Genomic DNA, 26,728 nt, shown 5'->3' on the forward strand with positions numbered 1-26,728 from the left:
GGACTTGTTGGGAAAGGGCTGCTTATAATCGACGTGATGCTTGTTACATCGCCGTCGCTTTCCGTTGAGACGATAACGGTCGTGGAGACACTGAAGCTTATCGTAGGGATTGTTGCTGTCCCCGTCGTAATACCGGTACCAGTGTTTGAGTTGATACCAGTGCCAACGCTCGTCGAAGAGGTGGTACCAGGCGCGCCAATGAGTAAAGTGACGGGCGAGTTCCCAGGAGCCAGAGTTGTGCCAATCTCCAGCTGGTATGAACCATCGGGTTGGAGGGCGAGCTGAGGTATCTCGTAGGTGGCGTCAACAGCAAATGCGTTGATTCTGCATTTCAGCGTGTTTCCTACAATGGTACATTGTAGCGGCGCAGTCTCAGGATCATTCAGGGCGCAGGTTGACAAGGTGCAGGCTGCCGGGTCCAACCGTGCACCGCCGCTGGCATAAGTACAGCAAATGTTGTTGTTGGTGCCATCGTTGGGTGTAATTGTAAGGACACCGGTGGTTGGGTCTAGAGTGTAATTCACCGGAGATCCGGGGGAAGACGCAGGTCCAAAGCCGATGCGTGGTGGTGTTCCTGCTCCGGGTCCGGTCGCTGGGTGTAGCGTCAGTCCATCGGCAGAGGTACCAGAGTCGCCGGCAAAGACGGGGAAAGTGGCAACAGAACCAGATGGAGAGGTGGTGGTGCTCGAGATCACGGTGCCAGAAGGCCCAGTGCCAGTGGGCTCAGTGTTGGTGACGGAGGTTTCTCCGCTAGTCGCAGTGCTGCTGCTAGTGGACGAAGTATTCCCTGGCGAGACTGTGGTCAGAGTTACTGGAAAGTTGCCAGCCGTGACCTCTTTGCCAATTTCTAATTGATACGAGCCGTCCCCTCTGGGAGCCAGTTGAGTAATGTCGTAGACATCCCCGATTGAAGTGGCGTCCAGGAAGCATCTCAGCTGTCCAGTGGCGGCAACTGGATTGCACTGTAGAGGTGCTGTGGTCGCATCGCCCAGCGAGCAGCGCGACACGGAGCATTGAGCCGGGTCGACCAGATTGCCATTTTCGGTATATGTGCAGCAGATATTCTCCGGGGCGGCATTAGGGTCAGCCGGGTTCTCGAGTCCATGCACAAGGACAACACCTGTGACTGGGTCCAAACTGTAGGTCACGGGAGACTGGGACGAGTCGAAGATGGTCAGACCCGAAAGCTCGCCAGTGACGGTGCCAAATTCGGGCTTCAGCGTCGTCCCATCGGCACTGGTGCCAGAATCGGATCCGAAAATGGAAAATGTTGCGAGCGGCCCGATACCCGTTGTAGTGCTGATACTGCTGCTCGATATTGAGGCGGCCGGCTGGCTGTTTGTCTCTGTGTTGGTGTTGGTTGGTGGTAATCCACTGGTGGGACCCGTAGTTGGAACAGAAGTTGGAATAAAAGTGCTAGTGCCAATAGCAGTAATCGTCCTGGTTGGGGCTGGGCTAGCACCGACCAGAGTGCCGTTTATGCATTGGTCATCTTGTATGCAACTGTTAGCGTGTTTTCGGCAGTGGACAGGCAGGCACTAAGGTTTTCCATAATCCTTCAAGACTTACCTGGATATACGACCAAGTCCTTGAGTACACACCCTACAGGGGCGAGCAAGACATCAAACAAGGCAAAAATAGTTCCGTTTGGAGTCTGGCAGTACTGGGCTACGCCATCAGGGAACAGCGAGTTTACCCATACAAGGAAACCGCTTTGAATGGAGAATGATGTTGTAATGCTGCCCGGAGTCTCCATAGACAGATCAATAAATGGAACGCCAGGATCAACGCCAATTGGAATGTCATCGTTAGCAAAAAGCTGCTCATTTAGCTGCAAGAAACGCCCAGCATCTGTGCAATCTTGCGGATTAGGATCTGAGCCCCTGCCAACGAAGCCGCCCCCGGAGCCGAAACCCGTAGTGGTAACTTCGCCTGTAGGGAGGACTTCGCCTGTGGGGAAAATTTCCTCTGTAGAGAAGACATCATCTGTGGAGAAGACTTGATCTGTAGGAAAGGCTTCGCTTGTGGGAAAGGCTTCACCTATGGTCAAGAATTCCTCAGTGGGAGTGGCTTCGTCTGTGGTGGTGATGTCGTCCTGTCTCTTCTGCTTGTTTCGTCGGACCACCGGGACGGCTGTCTCGGTGACTATGTCTTGAACACTGAGGATCAAGAAGTTGATGCTATTAGTTGGCAGAATGATACCGCTAATTGACGTGATGAGTTGAGTGCTAATAAAGGTGGTGGTCTGAGTAGCGGTAATTGTGAGGCCATCGCTTATAGAGATAAACGTCTCTGTAACTGTCACAGTGGAAACAGAAGGAACAGTCGTTGGCACTGTGTCTGTTACAGAGATCGAGTCTGTCACTGACACAGTGAACGAATCTGTGGGTGCAGCAGTTGTCGTAATGGTCTCAGTCAGCGTACACAGGGTGCTTGTGGTGATAGTCGAGCCTCCAGTGGTGATGACAGTGGGCAAAAATGTTTCAAAGGTTGTCGTTTCAATCAAGGTTGCTGTACTCTCAGCGGCGTTAGTAGTGATGAGAGTAGGTCCAACATTGCCGCCGCCATTGTTGTAAGAGATATGAGGGAAATCAGGCAATGTATTAGAAGTTCCTCCATTGCCATTCGTACCCCAAAAATATCCTGAGTTACCCGGCTCATACGAACTATCTGGTAGACCTGGATCGTATGAGCCATCTGGTAGATCTGGGTCGTATGAGCCATCAGGTAGACCTGGATCGTATGGGCCATCTGGAAGGCCAGGTTCATAATTGCCTGAACTAGAACCCTGGCCATCATCCCAAGTACTCGTTGGTGCAGAATTTGAAAGATAGGTACGTGTGCGAACATGACAAGATTGAGAGAGTGAATCAGCTCCGAGTTGACGCCTGAGGCGACCAACCTGGCGATGCTCATTGCTCTCCTGTGGCCTCCCCAGGGTGAGGGGCGCCGCCAGGAGGACAAGAGCTACGTTGGCCAACATGGCAATGGAGCAATGCTTTAAAATTACAGACAATAAAGAGCGACAAAACTTGGCACAAGCAACATATTTTCCCACCCAAAAAAAGATGTGCAGGCTTGTTCGTCTATATTCACAACTGCCGACACCACTCAGATATTAACATGACCACGTGTACGTGGGTCGAACCCGTTAAAGAGTTTGTCTCATCGGGTGGAAACTAATTCTAAAGTTTATACAGCTCAATCGGGGCTCAATCGGGCGCTTTTCAGACATGGCAGTGATGGTTCCCTGTAGGTGCACGTTACGTCTTGGACTATAAACTTGAGTCACTGGACAGGATTGACGTGACAGGCGAGACATTTATCTAGTCAGGGGCACATACATCTTGCCCATTACGACATCAATTATCAGAGTAGCCTTTTCCATCGGAAAACTAGTGCCGTCTATCCACGATGGGTGGCGATGGTTTGTGGTAGAGTCGTATGAGAGAGATGTACGTTTGCTGAAGGACACTCTGCGGAAAGTCTTGCGGTATCTTTTTTCTAAGAGGGAAAAAAGGAATAAAGAGGAAAGATATTTCGATCCACGGAGGCTTCAAAACGCAAGCTGCGCCCGAGTTGTTGTGTTGACACCGATCCGGGGTGTTGCCGTCCCCGGATAATCGGCATCTCGAACCAGCACCAGTCGCGACTTCGAGACCTCGAGACTCATGAGATGTTTGTGATACTGAATGGAACGATAATCTCCTTTAGAAAAGGGGCATCGCCACGATATTAAAGCAGCAGGAACGGTCATGCAGATCCGAAGGTCCCTGCATGAGTCCTGTCAGTGACAGAAGTGGGCTTGGCATCTATCCTTATGATACCCCTTAAAGACAAACTCTAAAAGGACTCATTTCATATGAAAGATTTGAGGCGCATCATCACGAGTCGAGCTCCAAATGTCGCAAACGCCCCCAAATTGCAGTGTCGGATTCTAACTTTCTTTGACAGGCGTCAAAACACTAAATCCAAACGTCAAATCAAGAATTTTGCAGCGAGATGTCGAACACTGTCTCAATTTCGATGCGCGTGATTTTCTGCTTGCAACAAATTGAGCATTTTTGATCACATGAGAGTACGATCGCAATTTCCAGTTTGTCTAGATAATGCTTCTTCAATCGATATATGACTTGAATGGTCCCGTTCGTGCTCGACTGCTGAAGAGAAAACCCCAGAGACCAGGCATCGAAAAAACGTTTCTGCAAGTCAAAGACGCGCCCGGCACTCCCAAACCTTCGTTACAATGAAGTTTGGCACTCTAGTTGCGCTTGCTGCGCAGGGTGGATTGCTTCACACCGCCAATGCTCAAAGTTTGGCATATGTGACAGAGCTCGTCACTGAGTGCTTTGACCCCTGGCAGACTGATATCGAGTATGGCACTGCTACCACAGATACAGTGTCTGCTCCTTATTACACAGGATGGGGCCCGGTAGACTATAGCATGCCAGCGTGCGAGTGCGGTTGTCCCAGTGAGTAGAGCTTGGCCATACGTGTGATTTTTATGCTAATATACTCCAAAGCCTGTTCACACACGAGTGTCTACTCCACAAACTATCCCATCTTCTGCTCGACAGGTGTTACGGACCAGACATATACCATCACTGAGACCTATCATGGCATGCCCACACTGCCCACATTTGCTGAACCCACGGAATGTCCCTATGGCTTCACCACTGAAGAAGTGACGTGCACTGTCTGTGGCGATGCTCCCATCACCCAGACCATGACATACCCAAGTGGAGGCTGCCCCTATGACACTGGTCTCCAGTCAGCATACCCAACACTGGCACCAACCCAGGCACCAGCCCCGACCTACGCAGCCAGCCCTCATGGCAGCAATGACACCGGCGCAAGCCCTGCCGGCGCGTATCCCGCCCAAAACGACTGGTCCGATGAAGGCAAGGACACCACCAAGACCACCAAGACCCAGAGCGTCACCCTGTCTGTCAACGGAACCCACCCGTCGACCGCACCTGCCCAGGGGGGCTCGTACCCCAGCTCCAAGCCTGATACCGGGTCCGGGTCATCTCCCGCTCAAGGTGGCCAAGATTCGTACCCCAGCTCCAAGCCCGAGACCGGGTCTGGGTCATCTCCCGCTCAAGGTGGCCAGGATTCGTACCCGGCGGCTGGAGGCAGCCCGGCTGCTCAGGCCAGCCAGGGTCACTCGGGCTCCTCCTCCTCGCCTGTCAAGGTTAGCAGTGCGTCTAGACTTGGTGGTATGTTGAGCACGGTTGGATTCGTGATGGTTCTAGCTCCGGTTCTTGTGGCATTTGCCTAAGGAGCTACATTCTTCAGCTTTTGAAGCCGATTCATTGTCTTATCTTCTTTATAATTTATGGGAAGTCATATAGGAACTTCACAGCCTCTTTTCACCACTTCTTTCTTTATTTCTAATACAAATACGTGCTTTCAATGAACGCATATTACCAGATCTGGAAAAACCTGAATTGCCTTGTTGAACGCGATGATTTCCTCGGCAATCTCTGGGCGACACCACGCGCAATTCCACTGTTGTGCTTCCATGTTAGAGTGGTCGAATTTGCACTCCTTTGCCGTATTTCTGGCTTTCTTGGCTTTATGGGACGTCGTGCTGTCGAAGAGTAGGTGATGCGGTCAAGTATAGTTTCCTTGTGTAGAGGTGACTGCCTCGATAATCACCGTACTGATGAACCCCTTGGCAAGAAAAGCGGCGACGATAATGGCGGTTTTCAAGGCTCGGTGTGTGCATTCAAAGGTTGTCATCAACGAAGCTCAAGTCGACATGTTACTTGTGCGACATTTGGATTAAGGAAAGGTTCTGAGGAATCAAGTGGCTTCCTTCTGCGTGTATTTAGGAGAAGACTACCTACGCCATAAAGGAGTCAACCATAAGTTCTAGGAATTTGGAAAGGCCGGTGCCAGAAAGCAGATAATGCAACAGAGTTGCAGTTCTTGGAATTCGAGTAAGTTGACAAGGGCATAACACTGGCAGGTGGACTATTAAGTCGATATCCTACCTAATTTTCTGCCAATTGAACATAACAGGTAGAAAGTGGAATTTAAAATAAAAAGCCTTTCTTTGAAAAGTTTACTTGAAGAACAACTTGCATCAAATGCAATCAAAAATAAGAAATAAATTATTTTCAAGTAAACGTCATTCCCGGTTTCCTTGAACGCCAATGCTTAAACAGATGACATTCTAATCGCTTGAACAGTAATATCTCTTCCGAGCTCTTTTTATGTCAATGGCATCGGTATTTACACAATCTTCGTTTGAAGCCCCATTTGAACACAATTCCCTCCGTTTCCACCAAACGCGAAGACCGCGCGTATGCGTTTCCTGAGACAAGACCTCTGTTGTTCATCACCAAGTTAACCTCTTGAAACGCAAAACACTCAAATTCTGTGCTCTCAATCTCTAGCCCGGACAGCTACAATAAGGAGAGCTTTTTTTCATCTGCGCCCACTTTCCTCGTACGCGCAACCCCAACAAACAACTCTATCGCGAACCATCACAACAAGTCGCCTTGGAACCCTCACACAGGTGGCTCATCATTTTGACTGGTACCTCACATCCAGACTCTGACAATTCTGGTGACGTTGCTTCCCAAGAAATCAGTGAGTCGCACCCATCTCCGTTTGCACATCCCGAACCCGCACTCACAGATCAATGGAAATTTCACCCTCCCCCGCATTCATCACCACGGCCACGGTCCTTCAAGTTTGAGATTGCCACTTTTCCGGTTCTTTCCCATCCGAGTTCTTCCAAGCCAATGTGACAGAAAACGCGCCATCAGTCAATTGCGTCTGCCCCCGTCATCAACACAGATCTGGACAATCACATTCACATCAATTTGACCGCCAGCATTAGCAGCTATTGACCAAAGTTTAGGCAACCATGGGAGGAACTCGCAAGAAGTGGGTGGACTCATGGGAGTCGCACCTTCCTGAACCTTTGCGCGATTCTCCCGACAAAAAGCCAGCATCCGACCACCAGTCAACCCTTGAAACCACGCACATCCCACAACCCCCAAGCGACACCCCCCTGACCAAAGAAAACACAACTCCATCAGATGCTACGGCAACGAAAGTCAGTAAACAATCGCTTCGAGGCACAGCTGCCCATTCGCAGGCTGTGGACAAAGAGCCCGATCAACAGCAATGCACGGCGGACAACACGCCATCACACATGCATTCAACCCTGATGGGAAGTCAGAAAGCAATTAATGCAAATGAGCGATCATCGACAGTACCCAAGAAGGAAGGCATTATTGAAGCTACCCCGATGGCCAAAACGCGACCAGTCATGACACCCTCGCACTCCGTCGCCAATAGCTTCATAAGTCCTCACTACTCGCCCGTTTCGGTGAAGGACGTGCGTGGGCAAGAACCGAAAAACGCTATTGATATGCATAATTGGAACGAGACCAGGCGTCCACGACAGCGACGAGACTGGGACAGTGATTCAATATGCAGCAGCGTCTGGACCGAACTGAATGACAAAGTCACATTTACAGACGCTGGTACCACACTCCACGAGCATACCACGGCATGGCTCAGTAGGGTACCTCTAGTCGAAAAGAATCTCCTACCTGTCACAAACGATTCCGTTTGCGAAAATCAGGTCATTGATGCCAACACTGGCGAGCTCATGGAGCCGATCGAAGCTCCATACACTAAGACACGTCGCGAAATTGATCGCAGTAGAAGAAATTTGCATGACAAGCTATGCATTCAGACTTCGGCTCACTCAAGTGAAGAAAGACTGAGAGACATACGAAGAAGAGATGAGGAAAGGCGTGAAAAGGAGAAAAGGATTGAGCATGCTCGTCAGGTCAGGGCTCAAGAAGATGCACAGGCAAAGAAGAAGAACCCGTTCCTTTGCCGAGAACCCGCCCATATCCGGCCGGCACAACTTGATGACATGGGAGACATTTGCAGAATCTACGCTGAAGAAGTCTGCAACGGCTGGAGAGCCCTGGATCAAGTTCCCCTCGGCATCGAGTCATTCCAGGAGCATTTCCGATTGTGTCGGAAGGACAATATCCCGTTCTTGGTGGCCATGAGTGGGTACCGCAACCCACACATCCCAGTGACGGAGCAAAAGCATCGAGTTCTGGGATTCGCATTTCTTGACATTGCCAGTCGTGGCTTGTTCGGCTCCGCGGAGAGCAATGGCAAACACTCAGGAAGACTGTACTTCATGGTCGATTCTCGAGTTCGGTACAACCGCATTGCAACAGCCCTGCTTGATAGAATGCTCATCATCACGACAAGAGGTTACCTGGCAAATGAGTCCTCCTACCAATGGTTAAATCCAGACAACGACCCGGCCTACAATGCAGAGGGCCGTACTCCACGCCAGTGGCGCACACTGCAGCTGGAGATCTACTTGAAGAACCTTGGTACAGAAGCAGAGACAAAAAATGGTCAAGAATATGGTTGGATTCGAGACTGGTTGCAAGTCGAGTTCCAATTTTTCGAGAGCAGCTTCACCAGCAATTACGGCTTCGCTGACCGCCGTGGTGACACAACTCTAGACCGCCTGGTACTCGAGCGCCGGTGTTCTTGATGAGGGCCTCGCACGTCCCATCGCATTTCAAGGTCCTTTGAGGCTGTTTCAATCGAGATCGTATGTCGTTCGGGCCGGAAATTTCTTGCGCCTTGCCCATATTGACGCCAATGCCTCCAGGAGCGACAGGAAGAGTCTTGAGGGGCCGGTATTGGGCTGACAAGCCCGAAATGTGTAGATCTGACAGAACTGGCAATGCACATGACCAGTATTGCTTTGAGGTATGCATGATTTGAGGGGGGCAATTGTGGCGACTTGGGGCCTACCTAGAGAACATAACTTTTACGCTTTGCAGCGGAAGAAAGAGATAATTTGCCCCAGAATTTGAAGTGTCAGTGCCTGTGCAAAATAATGCAAAACGCCAAGCCATACATAAATGTGCCTGCTCCTTTTCCACTTTGTATCTTTTTCTCCTGTTTTCTATTGTTGAAATAAGGGCACTGCCACTTATAGGATTCCGTGCTTCATGCTCCATCGTGAGCCTACAGCTTCTACCTGGTACTACTATTAGCGCCCCTACGGAAACAAGGGCCGAACCTTAGGTACCTATCTACTATATGGCTTTGTTCCGCATAGCTGGAAATGCCAACAACAACGGCATTGAGTCATAAGGGAGAAAAGAAGAATTTTAACTGCTCATCCATTTGCGCATTATTTCATGATTCAAACAACATAATCGAGGGTTCAACTTTACATTTATTCTTTCAAGTTTTATGTGGCTAAATACCATCGTAACATCGAAAATTGCGCCAATATGCCCAAATGTAACCAAGTTGCACAATTATAAGTGAGTGACCTTGATTGGCGTAGCCATGTTTCTACACTCCTCAAGCAGCGACTGCTTGATGACTGTTTAGCAGGGACTTCACAAGATTCTCACTCATTTGACACCAATCCCTGTGCGCTTTCGTCACTCGAACAAGGACACTGATGCCCTGAACAGCCCAATGCCGAAAGCCAAAGACAAAATCGTCGCTATAGCGAATAAAGCCGTGACGCAACAACTCGGAGTAATCAGACAGGTCGAGAAGCGGACCGCCGCCGCCGCCGCCGCCGGCCATTGTCCAGGCCGTCTTGGTGTCGAGACTTTGTTTCCGCATGGTCCAGGAGAGGTCCACGATGGCGCTCTGCGAATGCTCCACCCACGTGGCGTAGGTCTCGAGTTTCTGCATTTCCTTTCGGATCAAGATGTCGGCTCGACGGTATCGCGCCTCTAGTTTTTGCGCCAGGGGCAAGACGGGTTCCAGGTATTCGAGCTGTTTCTTCCAGGCTTGAAAAGTGCGGCGCTTTCTCGAGTAGGATTCTTGGGTGCCTTTCCATTCCTGCGAGAGGGAATCTTTCATTCCCGTCATTCTTTCCAGCAAGTTTTCCCAGCTCGTTTGCAAAAAGGAAAAGAGTTGCTCTGAATTGCTAAACTCGGGTACCTTGAGCTTGTTGATGCCTCTGCGCTTTTGTTTCTTGGCCGACCAGCCAGGCAAATTCTCGGGAATGCTCAATAGCAAAGACTCGAAGCTCGTCTTTTCTTTTGCAAAACTTGCCTCTTGCTTCAGATGTGATCGCGGGGCTTCTTGTGAGCTAAAAGAGAGGAGGCGTGTCTTTACAATGGTTGGTTTAGGCAAAGCCGGCGATCTCTTGGTGGTGCGCAAGCTGTCATGGCTTTTGTTCGTGTCTGCCCGTTGAATGACGACTTTGGTGGATTTTCGCTCCCTGGGGTATCTGTGCACGAGAGGGCAGCATCCAGTTGGCATGAGGTCGTCTGGATCATCGCTCAGTAGGGACAATGACCTGTTCCATGTCCATACAGAATCCTTTCGCCCAGAGCGTTTGGAATGCAGCGCAACTCTACATTCGTGCGCTTGTTGATCAATTCGAGCATATCGCGCTGGCTTGACGCCTGTCGCAGAGTCTGGAGCAGTGGAATCTCCTGTGCTTGGAGAGTATGCCGGGGAAGAAGGCTCGTCGGTGTCCAATGCGAGATCCGCAGGACAGAATTCTTCAGCTTCGAGTATAGGTTCGCGAAAGCCTTTGTGCTTTCGCCTCGTCGGTAACCTTTGTGTCGGGCAAAACTTCCAGCTCTTTTTCCTTCCAGCACCGCGTTTCCAGTTGCTCAAAGCTGACCTTTCAGACGCATCAGGGCCAAGGCGTGAGAAATCCGAGCTTGTGGGCGCAAAGGTTTGTCTGTTGGTGTTTTGGTAGAGGGGTTCCCTGTCGTCGGCATCGTCTGCAAGAGTATCCTGCAAGTAGACAGTATCTTGACTAACCACAATGTCTTGGTTATCCGTGCCATGAAGGGGTATGGCTCCATCCTCAGTCTCTGTGGCATTCACACTATCGTGATTAATGAAATCACTGTTCGTAGATCCAAGGCTGCCATCGCCGACGCGCGGAGAGCTAGGAGCGGGTGTCGCAATTACGGTAGTCTCTTCCAAAGGTCCAGTCAATTCATTTTTACTTGCGGCGACTTCAGCTCGCTTTGCAAATGATTGCTGGAGTAGGTCATCAGATGATTTGGTCCAAGCGCGCATGTCATTTGTGCCTTTTGAGCGCAAGATTTTGCGCTCGTCGGCAAGTTTCCGGGCTTGCTTTGGGTGCTCAGACAGACACACATTCAAACGACCAAGAACGGAATCAAATGAGCCCGTCAATGCAAACTCCTCTCGGAGTATGGCATAGACTTGATGAGAGAAGCCTCGAAAGGGAAGTCTCCAGCAATTCTGCAGGTCCGTGTTGGCAGACTCGCCGGGGCTTGTTACGCCTGCAACGCCTAAACTGCATTTCGCAACATGATTTTGAGTTTCGGTGTCATTGGTTGGATCCAGTAACTCTTTCAGCTGGGTCAATGCTTCTCTTCGACGACCGTTCTGGACTGCATCGACTATGTCGAATACTTGATCTCTCTTCTTGGCCAAGGGCTTGTCTGTGAATCAGTTAGCTTTGGAATGTTTAAAATTGAAGGCTGTACACACTATTGCCTGCCTTGGAAGCCTTGGAAACGGCCATGATGAACTGTAAAGCTGCTGGTGCACTAGCTGTCGGGCACTCATATGTGACTGTCAATTCAAGGAATTGTTCGCGCAAGATTTTGAGGACTTTAAAAAATGAGAAAGAGAATAACTCGAGACTTGCCCTTGGGTGATAGTGCATGTGTCATCTGGAGGTTCATATAAATGTATAAGTAGAACTTCCCCTATGAGGCATGTTGGAATCTCCATGACTACAAAGTCGCCGCGATGAGGACAATTCGGGCTTCGCGGCACCCCAATCCAGCTGTGTGGCAGCACCTTTATTTGGCGTATCATGGGTGTGCCTCTCAGGCGGTGATGCATTAATGGTCTCAACTAGTGCTCGCGCAAGGCAGTTTCAGCATTCTGCGCCCAGTTTGCGTAGAAGAGCAACTTGGAGGGCTGAGGCCATTACGCCTGATTGGTCCCGCTGTCGCGACCCCTGCGATTGAGGCTTTCCGCTGAGGTCGCTGGTAGGTCACTGGTTCAGCTACCGTAAACTTAAATCCAGTTCACGACCTGTGGCTGTCGAGTAGCTGAGAGTATCTTGTTGTACCCTGAGCTCGTCGGAATCGTCGGGTATGTAATGCATGTAGCTTAGCATTTGGATTAATGCGCTTTTTCCTCAACGGATCTACCAATCTATGGTGTAGCCACAAAGAATGGCCTTGAGCATGAAAGTCCTCAACCGAGGTAAGAACGCCTGGAGGTATTGTGTAAGCTACGTAGTTCATAGTATTTTGTAAACTCCTTTCAGCACATCTCGTGCCATCGCATAAGACACCTGTGTGTGTGACGGGTACAGTTTGCTTTATTCCCCATCAAAAAATATTGCTCATATCGATATACGGGGCTCTTAGTGATATATCAATTAGAAGTTGAATGCGTAGGATCATAAGAGAATTATGTATAAAGTTTGGTATAAATTCAAACTATATACTATGCTAGTGATCAATCTCTTGCTTGCCAATCTGGCCGCCTTGGATAGCACTACAATGAGATGCCCCCAATTTGAACCACGAGTTGGCGAAGCCCAGCCCTTGAATGCGCAGCTAATAGTTGACCACATCAACTCGACGTCCTTCATTATATAGGTCATGGCTCCAGGTTGGTGTTTTGATGTTTTGTTGCATCTACTCACTGCGCAAGCAGGAGATTAGATGACTTCGTGAAGGAAGAGAGTTCCGCCTCTTCGCTGATCCCCTCACTGCGCGAGCAGGAGATTGGAAAAGCTAGTGAACCGGATCTCATGTCCCTTTTGACTGCATTATGCAGGAGATGGAAAGAATCCTGTGAAAATGGGATGCTTGACCGGGAGGTTGTTCCATTTTCGCCCGTGGGTATCTGCTAGGGGTGGATTGCCAGGATGCCATAACCATATATACTCCGGATCATCATATACCATAAATTACTGGTTCGATTGTTGGGCTTCGAGCTTGTTCTTAAATGCGAAAGATGGTGGCTGTGCTTGGGCAAACCGCGAGTGACACGGTCTTGATTGCGCTGTGCGCAACCTCCCTCAGACGAAATGGCATGAGTGTGAAAGTTCGGTAACGGCCCCCCAGCCGACCTCATGCCATTCTGAGGAAATATTGGACAGGCAACGTGGATCATGATGTGTTTGATACCAGCGACTTTTGTCAGGCGTAGATAGAGACACTATCCCGGTGTTGCTGGCCGTGGTTTGCCCTTGCCTAGTCTCCATTACATCATCTCTTTGTCGTGGGTCGACCCTTTTGAGGCTTGCAAAATCCTAAATGCTGGCTCATCTCCGTGGCCGTTGAGAAACGGTGACCCTTGTTGCACTGGAAGGGAGATTTCTCGGGAAGTCTGCAAGACGAGAAATGGCGACAGAAGTTGTCGCGACGGGTCGTGGAGTATGTGCAGGCACACTGATACCTGGTGCCTTTGTCGGAGGATGAGCTGTGTATGTTGGACTTGTAGTGCCTCTTGAGGTCCTTGGCCGATGTGAAAGTTATGTTGCAGCCCATGGTGCAACAAAATTGTGCCTTGTCGCAAGGGTAGTCAGGTGCAAGATGCGGGCCAAGGGACCAATGTGAATGAAAGACGCCGCCAGACCTTTCATAGGAATTTTCTTGAATGATACACAGCAAGCCAATTCTAGGCTTTGAGAGCAGTCTTGGATCAACTGACTCCTGAGGCTGAATGCTGTGATACAAGGGAAGGTCTGATGGGATTTCTGCTCCGCAGCAAGTTCTGCAGGGGCCATTTGGATCGAGTAGAGAGGATTTGCAATAATCGCAGAAAGAACGTGGATATGCCCAACGCTCGCACTCGAGCGCGTCATGTGTTAATCGATGATCATAATGTTGCTGCCGCTGAATGTCGCTAGCGCCAGGTCCACCGGCGCAGCTAGAAACAATGAAAAGAGGAAATAGAAAGGGAAGAGAAAGATGAACCAAAAAAACAGAGCAAGTTCTAAACGTGTCTGCTCGAGTACAAGCGTTCTTTATAGTTGGAAGCTTCCATACTCACAGACCCTGTCTACTTTTTGTGGTCAGCCACAGCTCTGAGGTGTGCTTGAGGCCATTTGCGTCAGCTTCTTGGATACCAGGCACTTCAGTGAGCATCTCTAATAAGATACCTTGCAGCTCATGTGTCGGCAGTGCTGGCAAGTAAAGCGGCTGAGCTGACCATGTGACCAATCAGCGACCGAAGCCTCAGCAAGCCAGATACCAAAGGATACATTTTAGGTACTACGGTCTTCTAGATATGCACCAATACTCGTCTTGTTAATGGCCTCACAAAGCCACTAGAAAGCATCAGGGGCGCGAGTTCAGGCAACAAATGCGTAGATGAGCAATTACTCGGCAAAGTCGCGAGGAAAAGAGTTATTGGTCATGGCGCAGTCGGGTCCGGACGCAGGATGTGATGCATCGACTTCATGTTGTCCTCACGCTTTATGGTCTTCCCGAGGTCCTTTGAGGTGATTTGTAGCTCCAGTTGGGCCATGCCGGTCGGTAGTCTAGAAACAACAAATACCATATGCCAGCCGGTGACCCCGCTAACTCTGGAGGGATTGACTGACGTCTTGCGGAAATATGCCGCGAAAAGATGACACTACCGTATCCAGACTCTGGCCATGTTCAGGTGGTCTGGACACACACACAGGACCACAGGTATGAAGACTTGGGCTGAACTTCTGAAGCATAGGGAAGCTTTAGTGGCAGCGACAAGGGGGTCAGCACCTGGGGCAAAGAGCATAAATTAAGAGGTGGGGGCTGAGTCCCGTATTGGATACTCCGTAGAGTGAACATCAGGCTGGGGCAGGTACGGTACTCCCTATTCCAGCTTGCGATGCCGGTAAAAATAAAGGACGGATTGGTCTGCCTTGCGGCATGCAACGACCAAATCACAGGTCAAAGATTGAATGCTCTACAGAGCCTGATGACTTATTCTTCTCCGGTGTAACCAAGGCACCGCCACCTCGCTGTGCCTAACCCCTCATTTTGAGCAATGGTATTTTGGGTCGTACTCGTCGACTCGAGCTTTTGGTTTCATGACTTTCTGGAGCTTGAAGAAACGCCATCGGTTGCGCCATGGCTGAAGCTATTGCGGCTCTTGCCTTTGCGAGCAACATCGTGCAGTTCCTAGAGTTTGGTGCCAAATTTGCTATCAAGGCAGACCAGATTGTCAAGGCCGGCAGCAACAGCGTTTCTGATCTTCAGGAGCTCCGACACATTACAAATTATCTTCATCCGCTATTGCAGCAACTTAATGCAGATGACTCTTCAAATCATTCTTCAACAAAGTCGTCATCTCAATCACGACTTATCAAACTGTCCAAGGAGTGTTCTCAAGTTGTTGAAGAACTTCTCCAGACATTGGATGATGCGGGGGTCAATGATTCCAGTGGACGGAGGGATGCAATAGTCACCAGCTTCCGCCTGACATGGAATCATTCCAAGATTGAGAAATTGCATCAGCACATTGATAAGCTGAGCGGCCAACTCGCCGTGGAGTTGCTTATCTCAATCAGGTGAGCAAAGTCTCTGATTGATGTTTGTTCTGTTGATGGATATGCCTTGTTTTCCTTTTCAGCAAAATGCCTTGTCATTTAAAAAGATGCTATCGTTGTGCGCCGAAAACAACCATCCTTTCGCAGTACAAATATATTCAATTGAAACAAACCTTTGCTGACTGATAAGCAGAGAACACTCTGCCAAATCACTCGAGACGCAAGAAGCAATTTTACAGCAGCTCAAGGCAGATTCTCGCTACAGTCCTCCAAAGCCCAGAGAACATCAAGCACGAGATGCTGTGAGTGACCTAGATGATGCGCCTGGGAGCATCATGCTACAATATATCAGATCCATACTTCAACCGGACATTGCGACAGATCAGATGACGAAAACGGAAGATGATATCCACCGCCTCGTCTTTCAACAAGGAGACTACACAGATTATGGCAACAGGTCTGGACAGAGCCCTCTGAGCGTTGAGATGGAGCCTTCAAGAAGAAAAAATGTGGAAGCACGCATTCTTTCCAGTCTTCGCTATTCGCAAACCGCTGATCGAGAGACGTCAATTGCGGAGGCGTACATGGAGACACTCCAATGGATGTTGAAAGACTGCCCCACTGATCGTAAAGATACAAAATTCCGCGAATGGCTAGAATCCAGTGATCGCTTGTATTGGATCACTGGGAAAGCTGGCAGTGGGAAGTCGACCCTCATGAAGTACATCAGCAATATCGATGGCACATCCGAGGGCAGTCTGATATGCCAGAAGTATCTTCAGAGTTGGGCGGGCGGCCAAGATCATCTCATTGTCGCCTCGTTCTATTTTTGGGCGTCAGGGTCATCTATTGAGGCCTCACAGCGAGGCCTTTTTCAGTCACTCCTCTTCCAGATCTTGAAGAGACATCCAGGCTTACTCCCAAAAATTGCACCCAGAATATGGGAGGCGTATGCCTCCTTTGGTCTGGATATGAACATTGAGAGAGAGAAGAGCCTTGATGAAATGCTCCTGAGCGCCATTCGTGAGCTCGTGGAACAACAGGGGAAGAAAGTATGCCTTTTCGTCGATGGATTAGACGAATATCGTGGCGATCATCTAAAACTGATCGCGATTTTCCGGTCATTCTTGCTCTTGCCAAATGTCAAGATATGTGTGTCAAGCCGACCATGGGTTGTGTTTGAAGACAATTTCAGCACAGCTCCAAGTTTGATGCTTCAAGACTTCACATACCCCGACATCCAACACTTCGTGACTTCACAATTGAGTCAGAATGATGGTTTTGCAAGGCTGCAATTGCGCGAGCCAGAGTACGCTACAACTTTGATAGATAATATCACTGATAAAGCGTCAGGCGTTTTCCTGTGGATCATATTGGTTGTCAAATCACTACTGGCCGGACTCACCCATGATGATCGTATATCAGACTTACAGAGACGATTGGATCTCTTGCCACCCGACCTCGAGAAGCTTTACGATGCCATACTGGACGATCTAGATCCCTTCTACTTTGGTCATGCGTCGCAATACTTTCAGCTCCTGGAGGCCAGCAACAACGACTGTGACGTCCTCCTGTTTTCATTCGCCGATGAGGAACGCTTGGACTTTGCGTTGAAACTGCCCATTCGAGCGTTCACACAAGAAGAGAAAAATCTCAGGACCGACACTGTCAAGCGACGCCTCAATAGCAGATGCAAAGGCTTGCTCGAAGTCGGACCTCAAGGAAGAATACAATATCTCCATCGCACCGTCAAGGACTATATTGATGGAAGTGAGGTGCGCCTTAGAATTGATCGGGCAGTCGAACAGGACTTTGAATGTTACTTCAAGTTATGCTCAGCCAACCTAGCAATGGTCAAAAGCGTGGATGACTACAGAATGGAATACGCTAAGGAATGCCTTGAGATGGCGGCTAAAGTCAAGCGGATCATTCCCAGCATGATCCAAATACTTGATGATCTTGACCGAACAATGGAAAAGACTCTGGATCCCTTGTCATTAAAATCATTTCATCAAACCACCCTGAGCACTGCTCACAACCATCTCTCATCCGGCAAGTTCTACATTGGAAGCAGCTTTTTGGCCACCACCGTGCGATTCTCTGTGGTTGAATACGTTCGAGCGCGCTCTCCGGCTGGTTGCATGGCCCCGGATAGTGACAGCAGCCATGAGGACCAAACGCAATACCCACGAAACCTAGGACTGGACTCAAAATCATCTCGGTTCGAAAGAATGATGAAGACGGCCAAGTTTTCGACTTCCTCAAAGGCCCAAAAAATAAGTAAATGGCGTAAGGGTACTTGGCCGCTTCTACTCGATGCCATTTGGTGCGATCCGATCTCGCTGCCTATGTTCCGGTGTCTATTAGAGCTTGGCGCCGATCCGAATTTGATCTTCCACCGAAACGGGTCAACGCCGTGGACCGCAGCACTAGTAGCCATGATTGATTCGTGCAGCGTTCGCTGCGTATCTGATGACGCGACGGCAAATTGGGAACAATGGGCACCGATCTTGGTACAATTCCAACAGTACGGGGCGCAAAGAGACGATTCGGTGTGCAAAACAGTTTACCGAAACCTTAACATGTTTGGGAATTACCAATTATCATCTCCTAGCCTCCTCAATCTTGGTATTATACTGGAATGTGTCGCAACGGGTAGAAAAGACTTGGGGCTGGAGTACTTGAATGGACAGAATGATATTACCACATTCCAAAGGGAAAGAGAAAGTCAAAGCCGTTTGCCCACAGTCGCAATCTATTCTAGGCGACCACAAAAGGGATCGTGGGAGCTTAGCAGCTAGTATGGGGATATCAGCAAATGCAAGTCATCACATAAAATGGTAGCCTGCGATATCAGTTAGTTATACATATTGTTTATGCAGGTATAGAGGAATCATGTATTGAGCCAGAGATGATGTTGACCATTTGGATATTAGAGTAGGCCTTATACGTTATGACTGTTGTAACAAACTGAGGCATCTCGGGTTTGTGTATTAGGCAGAGATAGCCGTCGGAGATAACAAAACGCAGTCACTTCTAATATCCGTCCCTGTACCTCGCGACAAGTACAAAGCATTTCCACAAGAGAGCATATTGGATCTCCCGTCGGCAACCATGTTGACGCGGCCCGTGGCTTGGTCGATACACCCTGCCACCTGAACATAGGTACCGGCCGCGACGCCGGCCGCGACAGCAGCCGGCGTGTCCATTCTGGCCAACAAAGAGGACGCGGTTGAAGATGCTATAACATAGGCCACCAAGGAATTGCTAGACAGCCCTAAATACTCGCCGGCGCTTAGTACCCAGGTCGATGTGGCCAGCGCAGCCGCCGAAGGGTTGGAGGGAAGATTCTGCCAGGCAATCAAGTTGCTATTGAGAGTGTTCAAGTTGCTACTGACAGTGTTCATGAAGCGCGTGGTGCTGTCGGGAAAGGGGTTGCGAGCCCGAAAGTTGAGACCCGTGGCCTGGCACGAGTACAGCACCACGGACGTGGGGGTCATGGTGGACTGAACCGTCTCGATCGAGGTCGCGGTAGTCATCTCGGTCGTCGTGGTGGTTGTGGTGACGGACTGTATATCAGTCTGCGTCAACAAGACCGTGGCGGTCACGGAGACCTTGTCCGTTTGCGTGGTGGACTCGGTGGACCATGTCGTTGTCGCCGTGGTCGAGACTACTTGGGTTACCGTCTCTGTGGCTGCGGGGAGCGTAATGGTCGAAGTCTCGACTCCAATCTGCCCGCACGCCGATACGTAGCTATCCAGTTAGCCGCAGACTGGTGCCGCATAGTCTGGTAGACCTGGCGACACGCTCTGGCGAGCTGTCAAGCCACGAGCCTTTACCGGGCTGCCAGCATAGTTGAAGACCGCGGTAGTGACAGTTAGAGGAGCCGTGTAGACACTAGTCGTGGTAGCAAATACGGTAGTCTGCTCTGTTACAGTGTCTGTCTCCGTGGAAGCCGTGAGGGTCGTGCTGGTTGTGAAGAGTAACGTCTCCGTCAGAGCAGTAGTAGTGGCCGTTTCGGTAAACAGCGCAAGGTCGAAAGTGCTCTCCACTTCAGTCACAGTCGCTGCCTTGGTGACGGTGCTTTTTTAGGTTTGGCAATGTTAGAATGCAATAGAAGGTGCAAGAGCATTGGGTATGAGGTGCCCACCTAGCAGGCAGTGTCACAGTGGTGATCAATCTGGCTGAACAATCGGCAACTGCGTCATCACCTCGCAAGGTGAGAGCTTGAGTCGCAAGGCCAATTAGCTTTTTTCCATAAGTGTTTCCATGGCTTTCTTGAAGTTACCTTGTAAGCACTGATCGACAGTACTTGATGAGCTAGACTCGGCAGAAGAATTTCTTGTTGAGCTCGTCTCAGTGGTGCTCGCCCCTGAAGAAGACGTGGACGCAGTAATTGACGGCTCAGTAAATATTGTGCTCGATGACTCGGACTCCGTGGTACTGGGCGTCGCTACACTTGCTTCGGAGCTAGGCGTCGGCAAAGTGTCTGAAATGCTCACAGAAGATGTGGTATCAATCGTTGCGACAGCATCGCGAGATGAGCTAGTACTCATCAAAGTAGGAAGCGTGGAGACGTTATTCGTGCTGCTGTCTATGGTACTCGTTCCTTGAGTTGCGACTGGTGAAGAAACAGATGAAGGAGTGTGTCTACATGGCTTCGCGGCACTGGTAGCCAAGAGGGCCGCAAGAACGGCACAATTGAGACGACGCATCATGTGCTGATTGTTGCAAGGAATGTATTTCCAATGTCGGACATTTGGACACCGATCTACATGATTAACTGGAGAATGCCAGGGTAGATCGTGTGAGTCTAGACACAAAGGAGTCAAGCAACTATATAGCTCTAGCATTTCATGAAGATCCATGGGTAATGCTTAAATACCATGGCATGTGGCTTGCGATACAAGATGAGTATACATTCCGGTGTAGGCTGGCGTAGTCTCAGCTTAATTTCAGAGAGGCTGGTTTGAGTCAACAGGCCATGTTCAGCGGTAGCGACCGATCTGCATAAGCTTGTACATAACTCTGCTTGGGCCGCTGGCTACTTAGGGCAGAGCGGACCGGATGCCGTGTTTTCTAGGTCCGGTGGCCATTTGTGCTGGCAAAACAGCTACACTGATTGAGCCCAAGTCTGCGGACGGCTGCTAGTATTTTGTGTTCATGCCTCATTACGTGAAAGTGTCGCAAAGTCGCCGGGCCAATCAATACAATCGTTTGTCCAATTGAAAGCCCACTCATTTACATCCCACTCAAAGTTTTGTCCCTCGTTCAAATCTGGGATCCAAAAAGTCGGTGCACTCTCAGCGTTGTTGGTGCCCGTGGTCATCTGGGCTGATGAGCCCTGCTGCCCAGCCTGACTCGGTGGTGGTGGTGCGTTACGAGGCTGCCCGCCAGGTCTGGGCGGCGCATCCCGGGTCTCGATGCCTTCCCGATTGTATATCCTCTGAAGGTTGGAGAGGCACTTGGAGGCAGATGAATCACCTAGTCTTTGGTACTCTCGGAGACATTCGACGCACTGGTTCCAGGATTGTTGAAGTTGCTGTCTCTGATCGACTGTCAAGCGCTCGCGCAATGACGGTGTAAGCAACACCACAGTAAAGACCGTCCCTGTTGTATAAATAACTATTGTCTTGCTCAGTACGGTGTTAATCTGGGGGATTGAATTATATTTCTCCTACCAAAGACGGTATACCAGGTAGGTGGGAGAAACCATGTACCCAGGTTGCAGCGGATCAAATCTAGCAGACCCTGTGCGGCTGCTATACATTTATCAATGCAGGTAAAAGTGACCACCTGCTGTATTTCCGCTCCAGACGGGGCAGGACGTTGCAAGACGGACGCGGCGGCCATGCGCACCACGACGCGCCGGAAAAGGAGTACTCTTCCATAGAGAAATCTGTAATACTCTTAGCATCAGTCACAGAAAACTGCTATTCGCGTTTTTCTTACCGATGGTGCAGTAGATGCGCCTGACGAGTAAATACATCTGCAGCACTGGGAGATTCTTGCTGCACATTTTCATATCGTAGATACGATGGCAACTCTTCTTTCCAACGTTCTAGCGCTGCGTCCAGCCTGAGCAGCGATGGGTAGTCCTCTGTAAGACGATCTCGAGTCGAGGCTCCTGGTGAGGAAAAGTAGAATAACCTATTTGCAACCAATCTGTGTTAGTCAAGGTCGGCAAATAGATAGTCAATTAGTAACAGAGGTAGGTAGTATTTAGAACAAACCTTAGAATTTCGGCAGTAATGTGAGAAAGCTTGATGATTGACACAAAGAAGGCGCACCTGGCAGGAGTAGAAGAAGGCTGTGTCCCATCGTCGGCATCAGGAGTGGTTGCGAGGTGCTCGTCATCTATCATTGCGGGCAGCGGCGTAGACGATTTGAGTTCCAGCATGAGCGGACGTCCAAAGGTCATGCTTAATACACTATGAGACAGAGAGAGCTCAATGTTAGTTTTGGAAACGCGATCTGGGCGGCCGTGAATTTCGTGGGCGAGTCCGAACTTATACGCACCTGTCCAAAAGCTCGCAAGAGTGCCAGGTTCGTCTCCTCTCTTCTCTTTGAGCCTGTGTCTCGCCAGCTACATCGAGATGCAATGCCAGCCCTTGGGCGACACGAATCGCCATCCCTACAATTACCCAGCATTTACTCGACATATTTAGAGTCTGAAGGTATTGAGCCATCAGGATAAGGGCCTGGACAAGCTGGATGGATCCGTAGTCCATCAAATCCAGGCTGAGAAGCCGAGTGGCCCGATGGGCAAATTGTTCATGGGTCCTGTCAGAGCCTGGTCGTTGTCTGCCGCTCGACATGGAACGGAAGCGGCAACCGAGAGCAAACACCAGATTTAACGTGCAGTGAAAGACTTGCGCTGTGTACACTGACTTGCTACGTCCAAATGCGTGCAGTTCGCCAGAGTCGGCCGTATCGGTCTGCCAGAGTTCATTATACCTACAAAGGGTCAGTTATCAAGAGGTGACCATGTGGGAATGAATACGAGTGAGACGGAATTACCTTTTCATGAAAGTGCCTTTGTGGATAAAGGGTTGTAAAGGGTGAGCGCCCTCCCAGTAGTGGTGTATAAGGCCGTCGGCTATCTTTCTCGGCGGCACCACAAAATCTGCCATGATCGAGTTGGAATCCTCCATCGATCCTGCACGGCCAAACCACGGCGCATAGTTCTGGTCATGCGCGGTCACATCTGCATTGTCGTTTGTGCTGTTGCCCCCGTTACCAGACTTGAAGGTCTGGTATACCTCGCTCATGAAGCCCACGGCGCTGGAACTTCCCAGGTAAGCAGGACTATATTCGACCGAAACATCATCGTCGTGGGAGGTATGGACTGTGTCTTCTCTATGTAGTCGGTGCTCATTCTGATCAGGTTGCGCAAAGGCTGTGCCGACTTGTTCTCTGACTGGTCTTGCTGGTGATGTGGCGTCTTCTGCGGGTGATGTTATATGCGTGGTTGCGTTCATCCGGCTGGGAGAGTTGATTGTATCTCTACGTGCAGTCGGCGGTGACAATAAACTTGGTGAGATGCTGGAGTGATTCGGTGGCGAGAATTGATCAGGCTCGGATCGTGAAAGAAGACGTCTCTGCGCGACTTGCGGAGTGGTGAGTGAGACGGGTTCTCGCCCCGTACTGGGTAAAGTTCTTCGAGCAACATGTATGGGCTCAGTACGACTCGAGTTTGGATTCTGAAGTTGTGCTTCAAGTTCACGAATTCTTTGCTCCAGACGATTTATATAACTAGGCCATGATGCAAAGTGAGCTTACTACTGGCCACATATTATCAAGATGGCAGATAAAAAGGTGAAAATCTCGGGAACTTGGAAAGTATGATTTACCCTTCATTCGAGTCTGTTTCAGATGCTGAATAGACGCAATCTAGCTTCTTGCGCGCGCACGAGCGGCAGACTGGTCTCTGGCCCTCACATCGTACTTTTTTATCTCTACACTGCTGGCATGCGAGCTTGACCTTTTGGCGCTTTGCGGTTGGTTGGGAAGTTTCCGTGTTGTGTTCCGAGCGCCGATGCTGATCATCATGCCGGGGATCCATATGGGTGAGCTGTGGGTTCGGGGTGTAGTACCGACCACGGTGCCGATGCAGGATACTCTCGGGGAAGGGGAGAAACAGAGTCGCAGATGGACGGGGAACGGGGATTTCATATTTCGGGGAACCATTGAACTGAAGGTCCTGTCTCCCCGCAAACCAACAAGGGCTAACGTGGATCCCCACGATATGTACGCACTAGGAATCAATGGGCGACGCCATTGCGAATTCAGCCGAGCTTAATGAGTGGACACTGAATTGTTCTTCTCCGGATATTCTTGTTGGATGTCCCAATCCAGTGCATAGAACTGTAGATTGGCAAGCGACAGCTATAGGCACACTCTCTTGGCAGAAGTCGCAGAGTATACAGTCTTCCCAATGTCCCGATAGCCAACTAACTCGGGACGTCTGCTGCTTCGACTACCCTCGTCATGTTTCAATCATGTGAAGAGTTCAAAAGAGCTTTAGGCGACGTCTGTCGGAAATTCATTTGAATCATGTCATTGCTCAAAATGTACCTAGATATCACAAAATGATCAGAAAATTAAAGAGAGAATATCATTATGCTTTTAGGTTTCATCTCTTCTTTGGTAGAGCAAGATAATACAGGCACCAAAATGATACAACATCTATATATCAACTTCTGCATCACTGAGTATGTGATTGCCGCTTACAAGATAGTACAAGACATATTATTTCATTATATACGTGTTTGGTACATGTTGACTACAAGCCAGAATTGTCAGGCATACCTACGGTGGTCGCATCCAATACGGCATTTGCTGCAGACAATCTCGCCCCAAGGACAGAATATGGCACATCCTGGACATCAACTCTCATTTCCAGCGCAACCGAAGCAGCATAGGCAACAGCCTGGCCCAGGTTCATAAAGGTGTTCTCGATGCGCACAGCCCCGTAGCCCAAATGCGAAACAGCCATGACGGTCGGACTCATGAGATTAGTGGTTTCGTTGCGCATGGGTGTAACTGCTTGGTAAGAGATGCCAAAAGGCTGCCAAGCTGGTCCCTGTTTGAAAATTGAACCTTCATCATAGACGAACCCGTTCTTGACTATTCTTCGCGCAATATGCACGTCCTACTCTGGTCAGTCTCAATCCATCTACTCGTTTTCCCACGCGAGTTCACTTACCGTGGGCCAAAAGGCAACTGCGATTGGATCACTGGCTGGAGCTTCAACAGCGGGATACGCAGCTGTTCGCGCCGTGATAATGAAATCGTCCTTGACCATTCTCCTACCATCCCGAACGTATAACTTCCTAGGGAAATGGTCATTATCGATGAACTCGTCTTTTGCGTACCCCCATGAACTCCAGACTGAACGAGTGGAATTTGGCATGGACGGATCATTGGCAAAAAAGTACAATTGTCCTTTTTGCCAATCGGTGAGTTCTTGGAGGAGCTGAGCTCTAGTGCTATGGTTTCCCTCGGGCCAAGCTATTTCTCAGTTAGTCAACAAGACAATGACAAGGTCTCAGAAAATAGCTACCAAGAGTTCTTCCTGGAAGATCGAACCCCAAGCCCAGAGTTGTACTTCCGATAGTGTCCGTCTTGAAACCGGGAACGACGGGGTCGGGAGTAAGAATATGTCCGCCGGCAGCGACATATCTTGACCATAGAATGTACTCGGATGCGTTGTAATTCGCTGGCTTGGTCCAAGGGACCATATTGGAAGTGTCATTGGTCAAACACATTCGGAATACGTATGCGGCCAAGGATTTATCACTGTAATATATCAGTCCGGTGCTGTCGCGAATATATGATGCATGATTGCAACACTTACCCACTGCCTGGTGCTCCAAGCTCACCTGGCTGAACGGTAGGGATGAGACCACTAGACGGATCTCCTGGTGTGACATAGGGGTCAACATCGACAGTAAGTTGCGAAAACGTGGTGTTGACGCGCACGCCTCCATTAGTTTCATTGAACGTCGCCGCTGACTCTCTGCCAATCGTTGTTGAGACGCCCGACGCAGCAAGTAGGTCGCCCTCGTAAGTCGCATCGATAAAGACTTCTCCAGAGAAGACATGGCCCTGCTCCGTGATGAGAGACTTAACTTTTGTTCCCTGCCGTAGACACATTGTCAGCACAACTACTCGAAAATCATTTGCATCGATGCCATTACCTCTTTGATGACCGCTTCACCACTTTGTTTCAAATATGTATCGAGAAAGACGTCAATCTTCTCCTCGGAGATCCAGTCATTGAGCACTGACTCGGCGACATGGCTCTCGAACCTCCAGAGCGTCTTGTTCTTGGTGTGGTTGAACCAAGCAGCATCAAACGCCGCGACATTGCCGTAGCGCATGCTTATACGCCGATAGAATTCAAGCGCAAGGGGTCCCACAGCGAGGGAGTTTTGGTACTCGGCCTAATAGAGCTCAGTCAGTGAACAAATCATTGATACTCAACTGGAAGCAAAGATTCTACCTGTGAGTCGATATCAGACGCGCCGAATCCGTCAACGGCTATTCCTCCAATGTGTGAGTACGGTTCAATTAGGGCAACACTGCGGTTTAGACGGGACAATTGAATGGCAGCGGCATAGCCACCCGAGGATCCTCCATATACGACAACATCGTGTTGATAATGGGTGCCACAAGTACTTGCGCTGGCTGCAGCAGTGAGGAAAGAAAGTGTGGATAAGACCTGAGACAGGGACAACATTTTCAAGGAGGGATTCGAGGCGAGCACATGGAACCCGATAATCCAAAAACAGAAAAGAAGCAATACGCCTATCGAGCATATATGTAAGGTACTACCCCTTGCCCATCTAGTAGACTTTAATGGTCTGGCTCCATTGCTCGACACCTCGGGGGATCTTATGAGTGGCCATGTCTCTTCTTTACGCCAGCTCATATCATTGACCATGGTTAGGCGACTCAACACTGTTGGAATGGAAATCAATTGGCTACTAGCTAGATGGACTAGAATATGCCATGGAGCATGAAAATCCGGCAGTGGACGGAAACGCGAATTGAATAGCGTTTGCCGAAAAGCGGAGTGCCCTAACTCCACAGTGATAAGTCCCCCTTACCCCAGGCTTACGTTATGCGCGGGGAGCACAAGAAAACGTTCCCCGAAGTTTAGCTAGAGGGCGGAATTAAGGGCTTGCC

The 26,728-nt window shown here is 49.7% G+C and overlaps 7 protein-coding genes across 7 annotated transcripts in view; 3 read left to right on the forward strand and 4 right to left on the reverse strand.

Moving 5' to 3' along the window:
* The window catches only part of PFICI_11676 (uncharacterized protein), a gene marked incomplete at both ends in the record, with an annotated part of 5,739 nt that extends 2,756 nt beyond the window's left edge, over positions 1-2,983 (reverse strand). The window contains 2 exons of the mRNA XM_007840257.1: positions 34-1,492; positions 1,570-2,983. Of these exons, the coding sequence (XP_007838448.1) occupies positions 34-1,492; positions 1,570-2,983 (2,873 nt within the window). The remainder of the gene's footprint in view (positions 1-33; positions 1,493-1,569) is intronic.
* A 1,263-nt stretch (positions 2,984-4,246) lies between these two features.
* Positions 4,247-5,281, forward strand: PFICI_11677 (uncharacterized protein; the record flags this gene model as incomplete). Its single annotated transcript, XM_007840258.1, has 2 exons — positions 4,247-4,472; positions 4,524-5,281. The coding sequence occupies 2 exons, from the start codon at positions 4,247-4,249 to the stop codon at positions 5,279-5,281; spliced, it is 984 nt and encodes a 327-aa protein (XP_007838449.1).
* Positions 5,282-6,880: 1,599 nt separating this feature from the next.
* Positions 6,881-8,554, forward strand: PFICI_11678 (uncharacterized protein; the record flags this gene model as incomplete). The annotated part of the gene is made up of 1 exon (XM_007840259.1): positions 6,881-8,554. The coding sequence occupies one exon, from the start codon at positions 6,881-6,883 to the stop codon at positions 8,552-8,554; it is 1,674 nt and encodes a 557-aa protein (XP_007838450.1).
* Positions 8,555-9,381: 827 nt separating this feature from the next.
* Positions 9,382-11,554, reverse strand: PFICI_11679 (uncharacterized protein; the record flags this gene model as incomplete). Its single annotated transcript, XM_007840260.1, has 2 exons — positions 9,382-11,471; positions 11,521-11,554. 2 exons carry the CDS (start codon positions 11,552-11,554, stop codon positions 9,382-9,384), a joined length of 2,124 nt encoding a protein of 707 aa, XP_007838451.1.
* Positions 11,555-15,116: 3,562 nt separating this feature from the next.
* On the forward strand, positions 15,117-18,336 carry PFICI_11680 (uncharacterized protein; the record flags this gene model as incomplete). The annotated part of the gene is made up of 2 exons (XM_007840261.1): positions 15,117-15,556; positions 15,729-18,336. 2 exons carry the CDS (start codon positions 15,117-15,119, stop codon positions 18,334-18,336), a joined length of 3,048 nt encoding a protein of 1,015 aa, XP_007838452.1.
* A 192-nt stretch (positions 18,337-18,528) lies between these two features.
* Positions 18,529-20,250, reverse strand: PFICI_11681 (uncharacterized protein; the record flags this gene model as incomplete). The annotated part of the gene is made up of 4 exons (XM_007840262.1): positions 18,529-19,266; positions 19,309-19,618; positions 19,686-19,761; positions 19,824-20,250. The coding sequence occupies 4 exons, from the start codon at positions 20,248-20,250 to the stop codon at positions 18,529-18,531; spliced, it is 1,551 nt and encodes a 516-aa protein (XP_007838453.1).
* A 446-nt stretch (positions 20,251-20,696) lies between these two features.
* Positions 20,697-26,279, reverse strand: PFICI_11682 (uncharacterized protein; the record flags this gene model as incomplete). The annotated part of the gene is made up of 12 exons (XM_007840263.1): positions 20,697-21,160; positions 21,217-21,434; positions 21,488-21,685; positions 21,769-21,966; positions 22,055-22,492; positions 22,556-23,144; positions 24,347-24,689; positions 24,744-25,048; positions 25,101-25,336; positions 25,395-25,678; positions 25,738-25,983; positions 26,043-26,279. 12 exons carry the CDS (start codon positions 26,277-26,279, stop codon positions 20,697-20,699), a joined length of 3,756 nt encoding a protein of 1,251 aa, XP_007838454.1.
* Between the last annotated feature and the right edge of the window lie 449 nt (positions 26,280-26,728).

Source organism: Pestalotiopsis fici, assembly GCF_000516985.1.
Source record: "Pestalotiopsis fici W106-1 unplaced genomic scaffold PFICI_Scf_9, whole genome shotgun sequence".
Taxonomy (NCBI): domain Eukaryota; kingdom Fungi; phylum Ascomycota; class Sordariomycetes; order Amphisphaeriales; family Sporocadaceae; genus Pestalotiopsis; species Pestalotiopsis fici.